Raw genomic sequence first — 18,747 nt, forward strand, 5'->3', positions numbered from 1 at the left:
AGTACATTTTTTAAAAAATTAACCAACCTTGGAGTATCCTGGGTATTTAATAATGGAAGAGAAGGCCACATGAAAATATCCAAGGTTGTTTTTTTCAAGCTTGTCCCTATTTAATAAGTTTACTATTATAATAAATGGTGAAATGTTCAAAATAGGGAATAAAAAAGAGGAGACTAAAACCCAAGAAAAATTAAGCCTTTGAATAGTGGGGAATTATGAAAATCGTTTCTATCAGTTTAATTCATTTTTAAAAATTACACATATTTAGAAACTTCAGTTCTAATTTTCTACTTAAAAGGTATGATTTTGAAACATAAAAGGGAAGAAGAATTGTAGTACTCCATTAGTATGGGTTAAAAGTGTGTGAATTTGACTCAAAGTGTTAGTAGCAAAGGAATTTTTGGTTTCTCTTTATGTTTTTCCCCCTATGACTTTATTGAGCTAAAAAACTTACTTCATAATTCTTGATTGGCATCTTAAAGGAAAGAGTTTGAGCATCACAAACTGACAGACTTGTTTGCATTTGGGTTTAGAACTGGAAGCCTTGAAGCAGCGTTTCTGGAAGCATGCTAATCCAGCAGCCAAACCCAGGGCTGGTCAGAAGGTGAATGTGAGTGTCATAGTGAAAGACGTAAGCACAGATGGGAAGGAAGAGCTCAAGGCAGATGTGGTACTTGTGACTCTGGCACCTGAGAAACTAGATCAAGCAAGTCACACAAAGCCAGGTATGTGAGTCTGTAGTTTGTTTTTTTTTTTTTTGCTTTGTACTCTGATGAGTCTTTATGGCTCTTGAAGACCCTATAGTGAAACCTGTAGAATATTTTTCTTCAGAGACTTTGAAGATTGGATAGAAGTACCTCCTCTCACATGATTCACATGTAGTATTACCCAGAGGTGTAGGGTAGCAAGGTGGCTTTATTTCATATAACATTTGTCTTGTTAGGAAAAGGAATAAATATATGCATTATAAAAAATACATAGACTAAACAAAATATATCTGCAATCCCCTACCAAAGACAACTATCATAACCATATTCATGTATTTATCCTTTTAAACTCATCACATATACCTATGCACTAATTTTTTTAAAAAAGAAATGTAATCATACCATTCATTCAACTTCATAAAGTGATTTTTTATTTAACAAGGTATTAGGGAAATATTAGGGACCAATCTTTTGCTCCCTGCAAATACAATATTTTATATATATATGTAATAAACAAAAATAATTAAAACACTGAAAGATATAAATTGGAAAATGAGTCTCCTCAAGTAACTTTTCAATTTCTTGTGTGTCCTTTTAGGAATATTTATATTCATATACCATTGTGGGTGTGACCTTGGACACTTACTCTCTGCCAGGCACTGTTCTAGGTGCTTTGCATGCTTTTTCTCATTTTATCCTTTAACAGCCCCGCAAGGTAGATGATATTATTTTCATATTATATATGAAGAGACCGATAGGCAGAGCATTGAAACAACTTGCTCAAGTTTTTGCAGCTAGTAGGTGGTAGAACAAGCAGCCTAACTCAGACCACCTAGTTTTAGAACTTGATACTTCACCACCACATACATTATTATAGTGCCTTTAAAAAAAAACAAAACTTTTCATTTTGAAATCCTTTCCAACTTAGAGGACAGTTACAAAAATAATATAAACCCCATGCAGAGAACTCCAACCTACCCCTACACCCCCAGATCCACCATTTTTAACGTTTTGCCACATTTGCCATATCATTCTCTCTCTCTCTCTCTCTCTAGCTGTCTGTCTTATCTAGCTTTCAATCCATTTTCTGAACATTTTGAGTGCAGGTCATATACATCATGTGCTCTTAACACTTAATCCTGCCATTTACATTTCCTAAGAGCAAGGAAATTCACTTATGTAACCACCTTAACTATAGTTATCAAGTTCAAGAAATTTAACAGTGATATAAAAGCTATGTCTTTATTACAACTTTTTTCATGTGTCCCGATAGTGTCCCTTCAACATTATCTCAGTCAGGATCATGTATTGCATTTACTTATCATTATCTCTTTAGTTGCTCCTTCTTTTTAATTGTAGGACAAATATATACAACATAAACTTTACTATTTCAACCACTCCCAAGTTTACCAATCAATGGGATTGATCACATCCACAATATTACATAACCCTTACCACTTTCTATTACTAACTTTCCCCTCTCCCTGATCAATAACTCTACAACCATTATGCATTATCTCACCATTCCCCCTGTTCTCTGGCAAACTGTATTCTAATTTTTGTCTCTGTAAGCTTACATTTTCTCTGATATTTTCTTTGTAGTTATCGAGGGGCTTAAATCTAACATCCTAAATCTTTAACAATCTCATTTACTTTCAAACAAACTTAACTTCAGTAGTATACACAAGCTATGGTCCTTTACTCCTCTGTCCCCCCAACTTTATGTAGTTCTTTTCACAAATTACGTGTTTATACATTATTAGTCCAAAACCATTGATTTATCATTATGTAGCCTTGTAGGTCCTGTAGGATGTAAAAACTGGAGTTACAAACCAAAAATACAATAGTACTGGCATTTATTATTTACCCATGTCATTACCTTCACAGGAGATCTTTATTCCTACAGCTTTGATCTATTGTGTATTGTTCTTTCCTTTTAACTTGCAGAACTCTTTTGTGTATCTCTCTTAAGCCTGGTCTAGTGCTGATCAACTCTAAACTTTTGTTTATCTGGGAATGTCTTAATCTCTCCCTTGTTTTCGAAAGACATTTTTGCCAGATATAGAATTCTTGGTTGGCAGTTTTTTGCTTGTAGCACTTTAAATATGTCATCCCACTGCCTTCTTGCCTGCATGGTTTACTTATGAAAAATAAACATTTAACCTTATTGAGGCTTCCTTGTATGTGACATGTTCCTTCTTTCTTGCAGCTTTCGGAATTCTGTCTGTATTTTTGTCATTTAACAGTTTGATTACAGCATGGCACAGTGTAGGTTAGTTTGGGTTTACCCTGTCTGAAGTTTATTGAGCATCTTGGTTGTTTATATTCATATCTTTTGTTAAATTTGGGACTTTTCAGCCATTATTTCTTTGAACATTCCCACTCTCCCTTTCTTTCTACTCCTGGAATGCCCATTATGCATATATTGGTACGCTTGATGATGTTCCACAGGTTCCTCAAATTCTGCTCACTTTTCATTCCTTTTTTTCTTAAGATTTATATATTTTTATTTTCCTTTATTTATCCCCACCTTCCCCCAGATGGTTTGCTCATCTGTCTGCTCATTGTTTGCTCACCTTCTCCAGGAGGCAACTGGAACTGAACCCAGGACCTCCCATGTGAGAGGCAAGTGCCCAACAGACTGAGCCACCTCTCCTCCCCATGGGCTGCGGCTTCTGCTGGCTTGTGGCCTCTGCTTGTTGTAATGGGGGTGGAATCTAACTCTGTTGCTGCAGGAGGCAGCGTTTATCTTTGTTGCGGTAGCATCTAGCTCTGTTGCGGCAAGAGGCAGCATCTGCTTTTCTTTCAGGAGGCACCTGGACCTGAGCCCAGGACCTCCCCCATGTGGTAGGCAGGTGCCCAAGTGGTTGAGCCACATCCTCTTCCCTCATTCTTTTTTTCTTTCTCCTCCTTAGACAATGATTTCAATTGTCTTTTCTTCAAGGTCTCTGATTTTTGTGTCAGCTTCAATCTGCTGTAGAACTCTTCTAGGGAATTTTCACTTTCTGTTACTGTGGTCCTCAGCTCTGTTTAGTCCTTTTCATAATTTCTGTCTCTATATTGTGATTGTCTTTGTGTCCATCTATCATTTTCCTTTAGTACTTTGTCCATGTTTTCCTTTAACTATTTGAGCATATTTAGGACCTTTTTATTTTATTTTATGTTCTTTTAAGTTTTTGTCTGATATGTTCCAGGTCTGGTTCTCCTCATTGATGGTTTCTGATGCTTTAATTTTCTCTTTCACCCAGGCAACTTTTTCTTGTTTCTTTATATGTTTTGTAACTTTTTGTTGAAAACTAGACATTTTGATATTTTGATGTGTTATATCTGGACTTTAGACTCTGAGGCGTCTGTTACTTAAGCTTGTATCCAGCTAGCATTATGACAGCTTTCTTTGAATGCCAGGAGCTAACCAAAAAAAAAAAGGAAGAAAAAGAACATCTTTCCTAGTCTTGCAAATTGAACTGTGTAAGTGCTCTTTACTAATACAATGAGTTTAGAGAATAATTCCAGGACAAAGCATAGGGACCTACCTGATCCTTTCTGTGCATATGTCTTGTCTTGGGCATGTGCTTGTAACCTAGAAATTCCCACTGTTACGTGCTTTTCTAGGAAATATTTTCTCACAGTCCTTGGCACTCTACTATATGTCCTACTGCCAGCAATTCCTTGCCTCAGGCAGCATGACTTGATTGCTTTCCCACACTGTTCTGCAGGAGAGCTCAGTGAACAGCCTTCTACATGCAGAGCAAATTCTGGGACGGTGAGTCCCTCAGGCCATCACCAGATAGGTTGGGCCAGACATATATGCTTCCAGCATGATGGTTACTCTGTTCTCTCCAGAACTGGGATCAGAGATCCATACTGGGAATGTGAGCTGGTTCCATGCCAAGTCATTGAGGGACAGGGGAGAAATGCGTTTGATCCTAGCACTTTCAAGTAGTCTTTTTTTTTTAATTCTGTGCTTGCCCTATTATTTCAGACTTTTAACTGTTTTCTGCCAGTTCATGCTGGTTGTTCAAAGCTTCTGTTGGGGTCAGAACACTGAAGCATCTCCCTCTGTCATCTTGATTGGAGTTGGGTCCATTAAAGTGCTTTTTTGAATTTTTTAAAAACACTATATAATATTCAAGTGTATGAATAGAACATGATTTATTTAGCCATACTCCTATTGTTGTACATCTTGTTTGTTTAGGTTTTGGCTGTTTCATACAATGTTGTATCCTAGTACCAGATATATATTTGTATATCTGAATGAAAGCTTCCTTAGAGTTGAATCATTGAGTCAAATTTTGATATATATATCATCTAATTGTCCTTCAGAAAACTTGCACCAGTTTACACTCTACATCAGTGTATAAGAGTTCTGCCATTTCTTGTCACAATGAATATCATCAAACTTTCTTTTTTTTTTTTTTGAGGTACTTGGGGCCAGGGATTGAACCTGGGACCTTGTATGTGGGAAGCTGTCACTCAACCACTGAGCCACATTGGCTTCCCTGAGTTGATCTTTTCATTTGTTTTGCTTGCTGTTTGTTTTATTTTTTTTTCAGGAGGCCCTGGGACCAAACCTGGGACCTCCCATGTGAGAAGAAGGAGCTCAACTACTTGAGCTATATCTGCTCCACCAAACTTTCTAATTTTTGCCAAACTAATGTGTGGAAAATGGTATCTCATTATTTTGACTTGTATCTCTTTAATTAGAAGCAAGGTTAAGTGTTATTTTTCATTTGTTTATTAACAACATATGCTTATTTTTCTGTATACTACCAATTCATATCTTTTTCCCATTTTACTTTTAAGCTGTTTCTTTTTTTCTTTAATTTTCTTTAATATAGATAAAAATAACAGTATTTTCTTTGTCTTCTGAAGCAGAAACTTTTGAAGCCCCATTCTGCCCCTGTCCCCTTTTTTTCCTCCTTTTAACAATAATTTTATCATCTGTGAGTAGTATATTTTCCCAGGGTATAGGACACTAATTATGGAAGTTCTCTTTTACACTTCAATCAATATAATAATCCCCATTTGTTAAAATAACAAAAGTATGGCGTCTAAATCTCTGATTTTCCTTTTGGAATGTAATTGGAACACTTCTGGAGTTGCCTAAAGTACATACTTAACTTTGTTGTAGTATGTAGTTGGTCATTACGTCTAAAGTATTTGTACATATTCCTGTTCAGGTGAAAAACTTGAAGTGCTAAAAGCTAAACTGCAAGAAGCAATGAAACTCCGAAGGCTTGAGGAGCGCCAAAAGCGGCAAGCGTTATTTAAATTGGATAATGAAGATGGGTTTGAGGAAGAGGAGGAGGAGGAAGAAATGACAGATGAATCTGAAGGAGAAGAGGAGGAAGAGGAGAAAGAAGAGGAAGAGGAAACAAAAGAAGAGGAAGAGGAAACAAAAGAAGAGGAGGAAGAGGAAAAAGTCAATCAGGAGGTTTTTAGCAATTGTGTGACTTTTTTCCTTTTTTTTTTTTTATCTTTTTAATATCTGCTCCCAAGTCATGATGAATAAAGGAAAAAGAAAATCAGATTTAATTAGAATATAATAAACACGTTCAATTGTATCAAAGATTTTAGGGGTAGAGATGAATGTCACTACCTCATACGTGCCTAGATCCTAGGGGACCGTTGAATACCTGTAGTCCACAGAGCCAAATCCTTGGCTTCTATCTATTAGTTTCTATATTTTAATAGAATGCTAGTATTGAAATGGCTTTGTATTAACAAGGACTTTTATCTTTGTCTGTTGTTTGTTTAGGTTCCTCTACTCAGAATAAAAAGCAGTCTTAACCTTGGGCAGATTGAGGTCTGGGATAAATTCTCAGACTTAATTTCATTTTACATTGAGGAAGGTTTCTGTAGAGGACCTCTTTGCCCTTGTTCCATAATATTATTTATAATCTTTTTAGCAATATGGGGAAGAGTAAGGGTAAAATAAGCAAAACTAAGTAAGCAAAATAATAATAAAGGTAGAAGAGCATTGTAAATGTGACAGAAAATTACATGGTGCTAATGATCAGATTGAACTTTGTTCAGGTTTCCCTTTTCAAATTTAAGATGTAACCTGTAAAAAAATCCATATTTTAGGCTCACAGTGTGTTTGTTTTTAAAAATTTTGACTTGCATTTCTTTTTGTTGTTCTTGGGTGGCTTCGTTGGTAAAGATTGAAGAATTCCTTCTTAGTAGTGAAGACACAGAAACCAAAGATGAAAAAGAAATGGATAAAGAGAACAATGATGGCAGTAGTGAAATTGGCAAGTCAGTCAGCTTTCTCTCTGTTCCCAAGCCTCTCTCATCAGATTCTACCTTACTTCTATTTAAGGACAACTCTTCCAAGATGGGGTAAGCAATTCTCTCTAAGGAAAGGTAAGATACCCTTGGATTTGCCCCTCTCTTTAGAAGCAGGAACAGATTACTCAAACACTTTCTCTTCCATCTTGCAGTTACTTTCCTACTGAAGAAAAGTTGGAAACAGATGAAAACTCGAGTAAAAGGTCTAACAAACTGGGTAAGTAGTGACTTCTACGCAGATTTTTCTCTGGTTCTTCAGCTTTGAATCTAAGGACTACAATTCCATAAGTTTCCATTTTTTAAGTCCTGTGACTTTTCCCAGTCTTACATGTGGCAAGGATAGACATTTATGAATTAGAAAAATTTTCTTGATCCATTTTTTTGAAAACTTCCATGCAGCTTCTTTATAGTTGACCACAGGCACAAAGCAGGGCCTTAGTATTGATTGAATGAACCCTGAAGTATTTCTATGAAGTGTACATCTATTGGATAATGCAGAGAGTGATCACAGGCATCAGGCATGGTGAGAGAAAAAAAGGGAACTTTCAGGTATCATTTAACTCAGAGTGATAAACCCTGATTCTATAATGCTATCTCTGTACTATAATTTACCTTCACCTTAATGTTTTGGAACATGTAATTTACCTGACAGTTTTATTCTCAACTCTTTTTTTTTTCCTGAACAAATCTACCTCACTTCTGGAATCACACACTTAAAGTTATTTCTCTTTCTTTAGATGAAGATGATTCATACTCATTGCTAACAAAGGAGAGCAGCCACAATAGCAGCTTTGAGCTGATTGGCTCCACGATTCCATCCTATCAACCTTGCAACAGACAGACAGGCCGTGGAACCAGTTTTTTCCCGGCAGCAGGAGGCTTCAGATCTCCTTCACCTGGGCCGTTTCGAGCCAGTTTGATCAGCTCTGCTTCTAAGGTATGACGGTAATGGTTTTTGAATCTCCTCTTTTTGCTTCCTACATTGCTAAATAAAGTGTGTCCACGCCAACCAACTCCCACCACACTGGTGCTGAGCTTATGTAGTTCAGTTTAAAAGATCCACCCCCTTTGTGTATAAAAACAAGCTTCATCCAGTGTTCTTACTTGGAGGTGTTTTCTTTATGCTTCACTTGGCTGTGCATTGTCCTACTCAACTACAATTGCCTGAGAGTAGATTAAACGTTGCAAATAACTTCTGTTGTTTTCATGACAGTGAATGACATTTGTAAATGTTTTTGTTTTTGTTTTATTTTGTTTTGGTGCCAGAGTTCGGGGAAGCTGTCTGAGCCTTCACTTCCCATAGAGGATTCCCAGGATCTGTATAACGCCTCGCCAGAGCCTAAGACACTTTTCCTAGGAGCAGGAGACTTCCAGTTCTGTTTAGAAGATGACACTCAGAGCCAACTGTTGGATGCAGATGGGTAGGTAGTTTTATGTTTCTGTGGGTGGGAATGGTGCTGGGTACTGCTTAATTTTGTTTAAAAATAAAGTGAGCTTCTGTCACTCCATCTGTGCTTTCTCTTCTGAGAAAGAGAAGGTGTGCAGACCATTAGTATTACATTCTACAAGTTTGAACAAATTCTCTCCAGCAAATAAAACGTAAATAGTTCTTGCAGGCATTCTGATCCTACAATCTCTGCTGTACTTGGAACACATAGATCTTGTTTTGTAAGGGCATCAAATTTCCCTGTATCTGTTCTGCTACATTAGGATTGTTGGGTTGGATTGAGAATGACCTGTGGCACATTGCATGGACTTAACACCAAGCCCTATTGTAGCATCATCTGAAGCCAAAAATTACCCTTTCCCTTTTTTTAAAAAATAAATAAATAAATCCATACATCTATGGTTTCTTTCCCCTTCCCCCTATTGTATCCTGTGTCCATTAGCTGTGTATTCTTCTGCATCCACTTGTATTATCCAGCGGCACTGGGAAACTACATCTCTTTTTGTTGCGTCATCTTGCTGCATCAGCTCTCCGTGTGTGCAGCACCACTCCTGGGCAGGCTGTGCTTTTTTCACGTGGGGCACACTCCTCGTGCATGGGGCACCGTTACGCGGGGGCGCCCCTGCATGGCACAGCACTCCTTGCGCACGTGGCAGCACTGAGCATGGGCCAACTTACCACATGGTTCAGGAGGCCCTGGGGATCAAACCCTGGACCCTCTGTATGGTAGACAGATGCTCTATTAGTTGAGCCACGTCTGCTTCCCTATGCTTTACCTTTTAAATTACATTTATCCTTACATAAAATTCCCCTCTCATTAGATTAGCACAAGTTTAAAGTTTGAATCTTTTGTTTTCTGGTTTTGGATTTAGCTTTGAAGTTTGATTTTAGAAATGAGTTTGGAGTTTTTCTTTCCTGGAGAATTTCTTACATTATTCATGGTGCCTTTAGGTTCTTAAATGTTAGGAACCACAGGAATCAGTACCAGGCTTTGAAGCCTCGATTACCATTGGCCAGTATGGATGAGAATGCCATGGATGCTAACATGGATGAGCTGTTGGATTTGTGTACTGGAAAGTTTACATCTCAGGATGAAAAACCTCTACCCAGGAAGAGTGACAAGAGAGAGGACATGGAAGAACTTCTGAATCTTTGTTCAGGAAAATTCACTTCTCAGGGTAAATATCAGCAGAGCACATCAGGCTCACCATAGCCAAATACCTTAAGTCAGCATCCTTAAAAGAATCCCTTTATCTTCAAGTAAAAAGCTCCCAGGAAACAGTGCTATGGTGGAATTGTACATATAGGTTGGATTCACTGTCTAGCTCCTTGACATTTAGAACTCTTGCTTTTTCAAGTTGGTAAAGTACTAACTTAAGACTGCTTCGGGGGGATTAGGGTTGGGGTATATGGGAACCTCATATTTTTTAACATAACATTTTTTGTGATCTATGTATCTTCAAAAAAATACACTTAAAAGGAAAGACTGCTTTAGCTTTGGCCATGTGATTTGTCATTTTTGGTTAACTTACATGCAAAGCTTAGGAACAGTGTCTGATACATACTAAGTCTCATATACATCCCAACTTATTATTTCCACCTGTGCCCCACCCACCACCATACCTACTACAATACAAGCTCTCTGAGGCTGGGATCGCTGTTTTGTTCATGACTGTATCCCTGGTACCTGGCACATAGTAAGCGTGAAGTAAGGATTTGTTGGGAAAAAAAGGATGGTGGGCCCCTTTTGGCAGGCTTATCTTGGAACTGTACTGAACTGGCAAGTCTTTAAATGGCTAGAAAAAGAGATTAAAGCTGTCATTCCTTAAAGAGAAATCTTTTCCTTGATGTGATGTAGACACCTCCACTCTGGCTCCATCAGGGTTAAATAAGCAGGAGAAGGAAAGCAGCCCAGGTGACCCAATGGAAGAAGCACTTGCTCTTTGCTCAGGCTCTTTCCCAACAGACAGGTGAGTCTGGGTCATTGGTAGGAACCTGGGAAGGCCCAGTCTTATAATAAAATCCTGGGAACAGTTTCTCTGGGCTTAGTGGTAAACAAGTCTTCTTAGGGGCTTCATATCTTGAGAGGCTTGCAGTGGGTTGAGTCATATTTGCAAAGTAAGGAAATTATACTTAATTTAGCTGTTGGAAAATGGGGAAAAAAAGACAAGATACTTGTTTGCCGGTGAGTAAAGAGATTCTTAACTCAGATGGCTGCTTGTAGTTTGCTTTCAAAAACTTATTGATTGATTGATTTGAATTTTAGGGAAGAAGAAAGTGAAGAGAAGGAATTTGGAGACTTTCAGCTTGTCCCAAATGACAATGAGTTTGATAGCAATGAGGTGAGTTGAAGAGAACAAAGTAATCATAACTGAACTTGGATTTTTCTTTCTTTGTCCGAGTTCTTGAGAATTCTAAGTCTGGCATCTTGTTAGAAACAATTTCCTAAAATGAGGTGTTTGGACAGAAGTTTATAAATCCTGTTTTAGTTGAGGACACATTTTATTCTGCTTAACTGTGAGGATGGTGTGATAATTTTGTAGGATGAACACAGTGATTCTGGTGATGAAGATCTGGCATTGGAAGGCCATGAAGATGATGAAGAAGAGCTTCAGAAGCAATCCGAGAAGTGGAAAAGGCAAATGTATGTGTTGTGTCCATTCCACTCAATTGCTAGAAAGTTTTCTAAACAATTGTATTATATCTTGTCTCCTTTGTACCTAAATCTCCTGGTCCGGTTTGCTTTTTGTGGTTAACACAAATTAAAATCCTTTTTCCACTTGACATCCTTAAGTATTTGAAGATGGTCATGTCCTCCTTAAGTGATTTCTGTACTAAACATCTAGTTTCTTCATCTGTTTCTCATTTGGCATTGCTTCCAGATCCCTCATGTCCTTGGTCAGTCTCTTTATCTGACTACTGCTGATATAGTAGTACCACTACATGCCTTGTTCTGGGTGTCTCCTATTTACAGTTTGAACAAAAATTGTAGGAGCTGGGTCAACCCTAGATCTGGAAGACCTAATAGACAACTAAAATTCCTTGGCTATTTTTTAAATATGAGTTGCTGCCCTTCCAGACCTTTCTCATCCTGGCCTTAGGCACATGACACCCATTTTATTTCCTGGGCTGCTTCAAAGTAAATACCATGAAATGGTTCAGCTTGAGCAAAGGGAATTTATTCGCTCACAGTAGAGTCCAAGAAAATTTTTTGCTTTTGCTGTTAGGATAATGAAAATAAAACACTTATTTTAGAATCTTTAAAAGAATTCAGGGGAGGGATGTGGCTTAAGTGGTTGAGCCCTTGCCTCCCACATGGGAAGTCCCGGGTTGGGGTCCCAGTGCCTCCTGAAAAAACAACAATCAAAACAATAAAACCAACTCAGGGAAGCTGATGTGGCTTAGTAGTTGAACGCCTGCTTCCCACATATGTGCTCCCGGGTTTAATCCCCAGCCCCCAATATCATAAAAAACCACAGCAACAACAAAAAACCTCAGAAATACATAAATTTAAAAATCATCCATGTCTACCATCCAGAATATATGTGAAAATGTTATTTTGCATCCTTCTTTTCCCCCCACCCAACATATCCATAAGCATTTTCTCATGACATTAAAAAGCTTTATAAAGATTATTTTAATGGGTATTCATTATTACATTGTGTGTGCATGACTTTCGGAACTCACACATAGACCATCCTATTGATCCCTGTTAGACTTACATTGTTTCTTTTAGCCCATTGTTCCATTCTGTTTGGGTCACTTTTGAGTTCTGATTTCTAAAGCAGTGACTCCTAGACCTTATTTAAACATAGAGCTCTTTTTTCAAATGAAATCTTATAAAGAGTGACAGCTAAAAGTTGAATTGGAAAGAGTGTGGGAGTGCGTGAGAAGATTGGGAACTTTAACCAGTAGTCCCTGAAAGAATTCCCCAGAGAACCTAGGATTTAGAGTAACTAGGCTTAAAAAAACATACAAATTTTTTATTTAAAAAAGCCTTTAGAAAGCCACCAAATTCCTGTCTGTCTTCATCATAGATAATAGGGCATTGAACCCAAAGTGACAGCAGATCTGTTTTCAGTGGGGCCTGAAGTCAGAAAAAGTAATTAGTGGTGAGTGGGGGGTTTTTTTTGTTTTGTTTTGTTTTTTATTATTATTTTGGAGATACCAGGGATTGAATCCAGAACCTCATACATGGGGAGCAGGTGTTCAACCACTGAGCAACATCTGCTCCCCAATGAAAATTGTTTTTTTCATTTGTTATTTGTTTTTTCCACAGTACCAGAGACTGAACTTGGGACCTCATACATGGGAAGCAGGCACTTAACCACTTGAGCTACATCCGCTCCCCAGTGGTTTTGATTATCAGTAACTCTGAGCTTCAGTTATGCTTCTAACTTAGGGTTCAAGACTGATGGGCTGTAAAATAGTCTATCACCTTTCTGTATCATACCGTCTCCAGTTTGTCTTCTAAAGCTGATGTGCTTAAATGCAAAGCAGACTAGTTTGAACATTCCAGCAGGTGTGTCCCAAATGTGTAGAGGAGGTTAAGAGTTCTGGCTTTGGAGTCACCCAACCTAGGTTGAATCCAGGCTCTGCTACCTCCTAGGTGTGTGACCTACCTTGGGCAAGTTGCTTAATCTCTGTGAACCTCAGTTTCCTTGACTGCGATGGAGAGAATACTAGTACCCACTCTTGGAATAATGTGATAATGCCTGCAAAGCATAGTTCTTGACACACAGTATGTAGTAAATGATAGACTTTTGAATATTGTTAAGGTGTATTATTATAAGTTTAAGTTTATTATTCTTAGAGGCTCTATATTCTGCTTCTCTCATTGCTTGTATTCTATGTGCATATTCATTGTTGCATTTTCAAATCTCCAAACTTGCTTTCCAGGAGATTGAAGAAATACCTGGAAGATGAGGCAGAGGTGTCGGGGAGTGATGTAGGAAGTGAAGATGAGTATGATGGAGAAGAGATTGATGAATATGAAGAGGACATAATTGATGAAGCACTTCCTTCTGATGAGGAACTGCAGAACCAAATCAAGAAAATACACATGTCAGTATCCCAGAAAGCACTTCTGAGGAATGGGGTGCATCTTCTTTTTTCCCCCTTTGGTTTTTTTTTTCTTGGTGCATCTTAATACAGACCCTATAACCAGCCAAAGTGGCCCTGGTTTTGAACACCTTATTTCTCCTGTTATAGGAAAACCATGTTGGATGATGATAAGCGACAACTACGTTTATACCAAGAGAGGTACCTTGCTGATGGGGATCTGCATAGTGATGGTCCTGGGCGAATGAGGAAATTCCGATGGAAAAACATAGGTATCTTGGTTGATGTCTTTAAGAGCAAGTGGTTACAATGTACCTGTTTGCCAGTTTAAGATGGCAACTAGAGCAAAAAAAGAAAAGAAAAATAAAGGTGGCAACTAGAAATTAAAACTATAACAGTCTGGAAGCAGCTGTGGCTCAAGCAATTGACCTCTCTTTTACCATATGGAGGATCCCTGGGACCTCCTGGTAAAAAAAAAGAAAAAAGGTGTCCCAGACCTGCGCGGCTAAGCAACGCACCAAAAAAGACAATGACACAACCACATAGGAAAAAAAAAAAAGTCTATGGTAGATGACCTGGCTGTAACCATTGTTTTCTATTAGGGGTTTTGAAAAGTTTATGTCAAGATACGGGAAATGATAAGGGTTCATTTTGTGTCTGTCCAAGCACCCTCTCCAGTGGGGACTGTAGAATACTGACAGCCTTAACTCTTTGCTTTAGATGATGCTTCTCAGATGGACTTGTTTCACAGAGATTCTGATGATGATCAGGTTGAAGAACAGTTTGATGAGACAGAAGCCAGATGGAGAAAGGAGCGAATTGAACGAGAGCAGTGGCTTCGGGACCAGGTAGGGAGTCTGCAAGATTATTTATTGCTTAATCTGACCCTAGTTTATGAGGTGAGGGCTTCGTCACACTTAGCCTATCATAATAGATTCAAAATCTTAGGTATCATATTGCTGTCCCTCTTAATCCTTGAGTTTTCTTTTGTGCTTTGAGGTAACGTTACCTTGAGCAATTCTCTTCATGTTTGTTTGTCCAAAAACAAAATTTTTGTTGGAGGCAGCAAAAGGTTGCAAAAAGGAAAACAAACTATATCTTAGATACCCTAGCTTCACAACCCAGGCTATACTAGCTATTTGGGGAAACTGTAGATGTTTCTGTTTATACTGTAAGACTTTTATTTTCAGGCACAGCAGGGAAAAATTGCAACTGAAGAAGAAGAAATAGGAGAAGACAGTCAGTTTATGATGCTAGCCAAGAAAGTTACAGCTAGAACACTTCAGAAGAATGGTGAGCTCTCAGTCTTCCTAAGGGCCTAGCCCCCTGGATTTTTTGTGGTAGAGCCTTGGATATAACTCCAGCCTTCAGCAACTGTTGCAGTTTAGTCATAGGCCTGTGACTTAGACTATCTTAAAGGAGCCCCACAGAGATGGAGAGAGACAATGTTCCTGGCTCTTAGGGCAGTAGAGGTTGTATTTGGGAGTATATGTAGTTGATTTTGCTTTATGTTCTAAGGCAAATTCTGACTTTTTTATTTAGTTGCCTAGGATTATATTCCTAAGTGTTAGAGCTGGGATTTGAATCCAGAGCTGAAGCTCGTAAATACTATTCCACACTCTTACCACTCCTCTTCTTCTTGTTACTATTAATAATTAGCTGATCAGTACAACTTAGTTGTCTGTGCTTGTGGAGCCACTTATAGTTTGAGAGTCTCCATTATAAAAATAATCAGAGTTCCTATGACTTTAGCTTATTGGTTTAGTTACAAAGCTACTTAGCTTGTTTAATTTTAAAAGTACATATATCCAGCTTTTCCTAGAACTGGCCTTTCTCTGTTTTTTCTCTCCAGCTAATCACACTGCAGTTAATCACGAAGCAAAGTCATTGCGTGGAAACCCTTTTGAAGTCATCAGATCAGTGAGTGCCCGTCAGGTTGGCTGGGGACCTTGTTAACCTGAGATCTTGGTCTGCAGGTTATAAAAGACCAAGTCAAGTTAAGGCAGGGAATCCTTTTTTTTTTTTGAGGATGAAGAATGCTTTACTGTACGAGTCCACAGCAGGTCCCGGGTGGGGGGTCAAGCCCACAGCCCCCGCCTGCCCCTGCTCTGTGCTGCTGTTTGGTCCCCGCCCTGACCTGGAGTGCCAGGGTCCCCCACGGAGTGTACAGGTGTAAGGCAGGAATTCTTAACCAGGGGTCCATGGACCCCCAAGAGGTCTTTGGGGTCTGTGAACTTGAATTGGAAAAAAAATCAACTTATTATCTTTATTTTCTCTGACCTCCAATATTGAGTGTTATGAAACTGTCTGATGCTACATTCTGAGAAGGGGTCTGTGGCTTTCACCCAACTGGTAAAGGAGCCTGTGGAACAAAAAAAAAAGGTTAAGAATCCCTGAGCTAAGGGGATATTCTTTGCCATTAGCGGGGAGAGGTAGCTGTGGGAAATGGAAGTAGATGCCAAAGGAGCCTGCCATTTCTTTTCTACCTGAATAGGGTAAGAATATGTCCTGACAATAATTAGGTAGAGGCAGGGAGGAACTGGCACTTGCTATTCAATACTGAATGGCTCTTCTTTCCTCAGCTGAAGACAGGCTCACTGCTAAATCAGCCCAAAGCTGTGCTTCAGAAACTGGCTGCCCTCTCTGACCTCAACCCAGGTGCTCCCCGAAATTCAAGAAACTTTGTCTTTCATACACTTTCTCCTGTCAAGGCTGAGGCAGCAAAGGAATCTTCTAAGCCTCAGGTATGGAATTTGAAAACTAATTTGGTGCCTTCCCAAACCAGAATTTCTTTCTTTCTTTTTTTTTTAAGATTTATTTTTCCCCCCACCCCCACCCTGCTGTTTTTGCTATCTGTGTCCATTTGCTATGTGATCTTCTGTATCTATTTCTCTTTTTTGGTTTCTCTTCTCATCTTTCTCCTCTAGGATTCAGAGGGATTCGATCCTGGGGACCTCTGAGGTGCAGAGAGGTTCCCTTTCAATTGCCCCACCTCAATTCCTAGTCTCTGCTGTGCTTCACTTTGACTCTCCCCTTTGTTACTCTTTTTTTTTGTTTTGTCGTCATCTTGCTGTGTGACTCACTTGCACGGGTACTGGCTCACTGCACGGGCACTGGCTCACCACATGGGCACTCACTCACTATGCAGGCATGCTTTCTTTTTCACCAAGAGGTCCCAGGGAAGGAACCTGGATCCTCCCATATGGTAGGTGGAGGCCTTATCACTTGAGCCACATCTGCTCCCCAGAATTTCTTTCTTTTTAATTTAAAAAATATTTCTGGCTTAAAAGCTTATGCTGTAGTATTGAAATCCTGCACTTTCCAATGAGATACAAGGGGATTGCTATCTCCAAAAGAAAATTGGCTTTTAAATTTGCCTGGACAGTTTATTTTCCTTTCTCTTTTTTCTGTTGCTAATCATCTGTGATTTAACTATGAGTTACTTAAGAGCTAATTGAAGGTAAGTTTTGTGTGAGACTGTTGGTCTTGAGCCAGCCCTGATAACTTCTCTGTTTTCTAGGTGAGGAGAAGAGGTCCAGCTTTGATTACATCCCCTTCACCTAAGCGCCTCAAAACAGATGATAGCAATTCAGGATTGAAGCGAAGCATATTCAAATTCTTGGAAAGCTAACAGCATCAAGGTTTCTAGCCAGAACCTGTGCTGAGACTGCTTCAAGTTCCTGGCACTGAAGGTTGGAATTGATGCTTGTGCTGATGATCCATCCCTTCTTCCTTCCTAATTAGTGCATTATGGATGCATTGTGGATGGAGATTCTAGTTCTTTCCACTGAATGATTCTTGATATCGCCTTCCTTTCCTAGTATTTTCCTGGGTTGACCACTAATCTTAATTCCACAGAGTTTATGTGCTAATTCAGGAGATACTTGGGTACAATTTCACTTCCTCCATGAAATACTTGACATTTTATCCTAGCAGCTTCCTGGGTTGATCATCTCTGTGATAGGTAGGTAAAGGCAGAGGAGGAAAAAGAGGAGGAAGAGTGAGGCATTACAGGAAATTATAGAAAGCAACGAATGTTAGTACCTGAATGACTCCTTCATACCTGTAAGATCAGCACCACAGTAAATGGGACTTAGTGAGAGAGACTTCTTAGAGGACTAAGGAACCAATCAGATCGGCTGTTATATTAGTCCTGCCCTTCCATTTTCCTGTTTGCCTCTTCCCAAGGCAGTCTCAGATTTCCAATTAACATTTGCTGTCTTTATAATAAGAGCTCAAACTGGTACCCAAGTCAGTTTGACCCTAATTTTCTGGAGTGTGGGGATGAAGATAGAGATCTACACCTACTGCATGTCCCATTAGATATTCTATGGGGCAGAAAGGTCTCTCCCGGGAATAAATTCTCAGTTTTGAAACATTTTTGCTCAAGGATCGTCTTTCCTTTCCACCCTGATAAGAAGAAATATAACCATTATTTATTGCATTCTCCTGAGTTGAGTACATTGCCCTGACCAGTCAGGACATTTGAATATTTCATTACTTATTTGGAGAGAAGGCTCCCATGTTGTTTAATCAAAATACAGCTGAAGAGAGTTGCCATCATTCCCCATTTCCCTGAAGGCTACTATGGAGCTCTCAGAGTTTTAGATAGATCCTCCCCCCAGCAAACTGAGCATTGATGCTGCTTTGGAAAAACACTCCATGTGAATGCTACGGTTTCATATCAGCAGTTAGACCTGGGAAGTTGCATGAGATTTCCCCAGTTTTTTACTGGGAGAATGGAGAACACCAATTTAATCGATGAAATTATAGTGTAGGTTTTCTGCCGTTTTTTCCTAATACTCAAGATGCTGACTTGGACAGAATTCATGTTTGTATATTTGTAATCTTGTAATGGGGAAAATGTGTATAAAGATGTTTTAATGTGTATGTAGCTTTCCAATAAATGTCAATGCCTTGAAGGCAGGATTTTCTGTCTAGCTTGAATGTTTATTCTTTTTTTTTTTTAAGATTTATTTCTCTTCCCTTCCCCTCGTCCAAGTTGTCTGTTCTCTGTGTCCATTTGCTGTGTGTTCTTGTTTTTGTCCGCTTCTATTGTTGTCAGTGGCACGGGAATCTGTTTCTTTTTGTTGTGTCATCTTGCTACATCAACTCTCCATGTGTGTGGCGCCATTCCTAGGCAGGCTGCACTTTCTTTTTCACTGGGCGGCTCTTCTTACAGGGTACACTCCTTGCGCGCGGGGCTCCCCTACACGGGGGGCACCCCTGTGTGGCAGGACA

The 18,747-nt window shown here is 39.1% G+C and overlaps 1 protein-coding gene across 2 annotated transcripts in view; it reads left to right on the forward strand.

Moving 5' to 3' along the window:
* The window catches only part of CLSPN (claspin), a 28,860-nt gene extending 10,420 nt beyond the window's left edge, over nt 1-18,440 (forward strand). The window contains exons 9-25 of one of the 2 annotated variants that reach the window (XM_004472235.4): nt 534-725; nt 5,888-6,141; nt 6,871-7,049; nt 7,151-7,215; nt 7,736-7,935; nt 8,265-8,419; nt 9,397-9,623; nt 10,304-10,415; nt 10,712-10,787; nt 10,989-11,089; nt 13,345-13,509; nt 13,657-13,778; nt 14,227-14,354; nt 14,697-14,799; nt 15,359-15,426; nt 16,089-16,250; nt 17,027-18,440. In XM_004472235.4, the coding sequence (XP_004472292.2) occupies nt 534-725; nt 5,888-6,141; nt 6,871-7,049; nt 7,151-7,215; nt 7,736-7,935; nt 8,265-8,419; nt 9,397-9,623; nt 10,304-10,415; nt 10,712-10,787; nt 10,989-11,089; nt 13,345-13,509; nt 13,657-13,778; nt 14,227-14,354; nt 14,697-14,799; nt 15,359-15,426; nt 16,089-16,250; nt 17,027-17,137 (2,420 nt within the window). In that variant the 3' untranslated portion in view covers nt 17,138-18,440. The remainder of the gene's footprint in view (nt 1-533; nt 726-5,887; nt 6,142-6,870; nt 7,050-7,150; nt 7,216-7,735; nt 7,936-8,264; nt 8,420-9,396; nt 9,624-10,303; nt 10,416-10,711; nt 10,788-10,988; nt 11,090-13,344; nt 13,510-13,656; nt 13,779-14,226; nt 14,355-14,696; nt 14,800-15,358; nt 15,427-16,088; nt 16,251-17,026) is intronic. The other variant, XM_071217545.1, reaches the window with a different exon arrangement.
* Nucleotides 18,441-18,747: the final 307 nt, after the last annotated feature.

The sequence above is a fragment of the Dasypus novemcinctus genome, chromosome 9, assembly GCF_030445035.2.
Source record: "Dasypus novemcinctus isolate mDasNov1 chromosome 9, mDasNov1.1.hap2, whole genome shotgun sequence".
Classification (NCBI taxonomy): domain Eukaryota; kingdom Metazoa; phylum Chordata; class Mammalia; order Cingulata; family Dasypodidae; genus Dasypus; species Dasypus novemcinctus.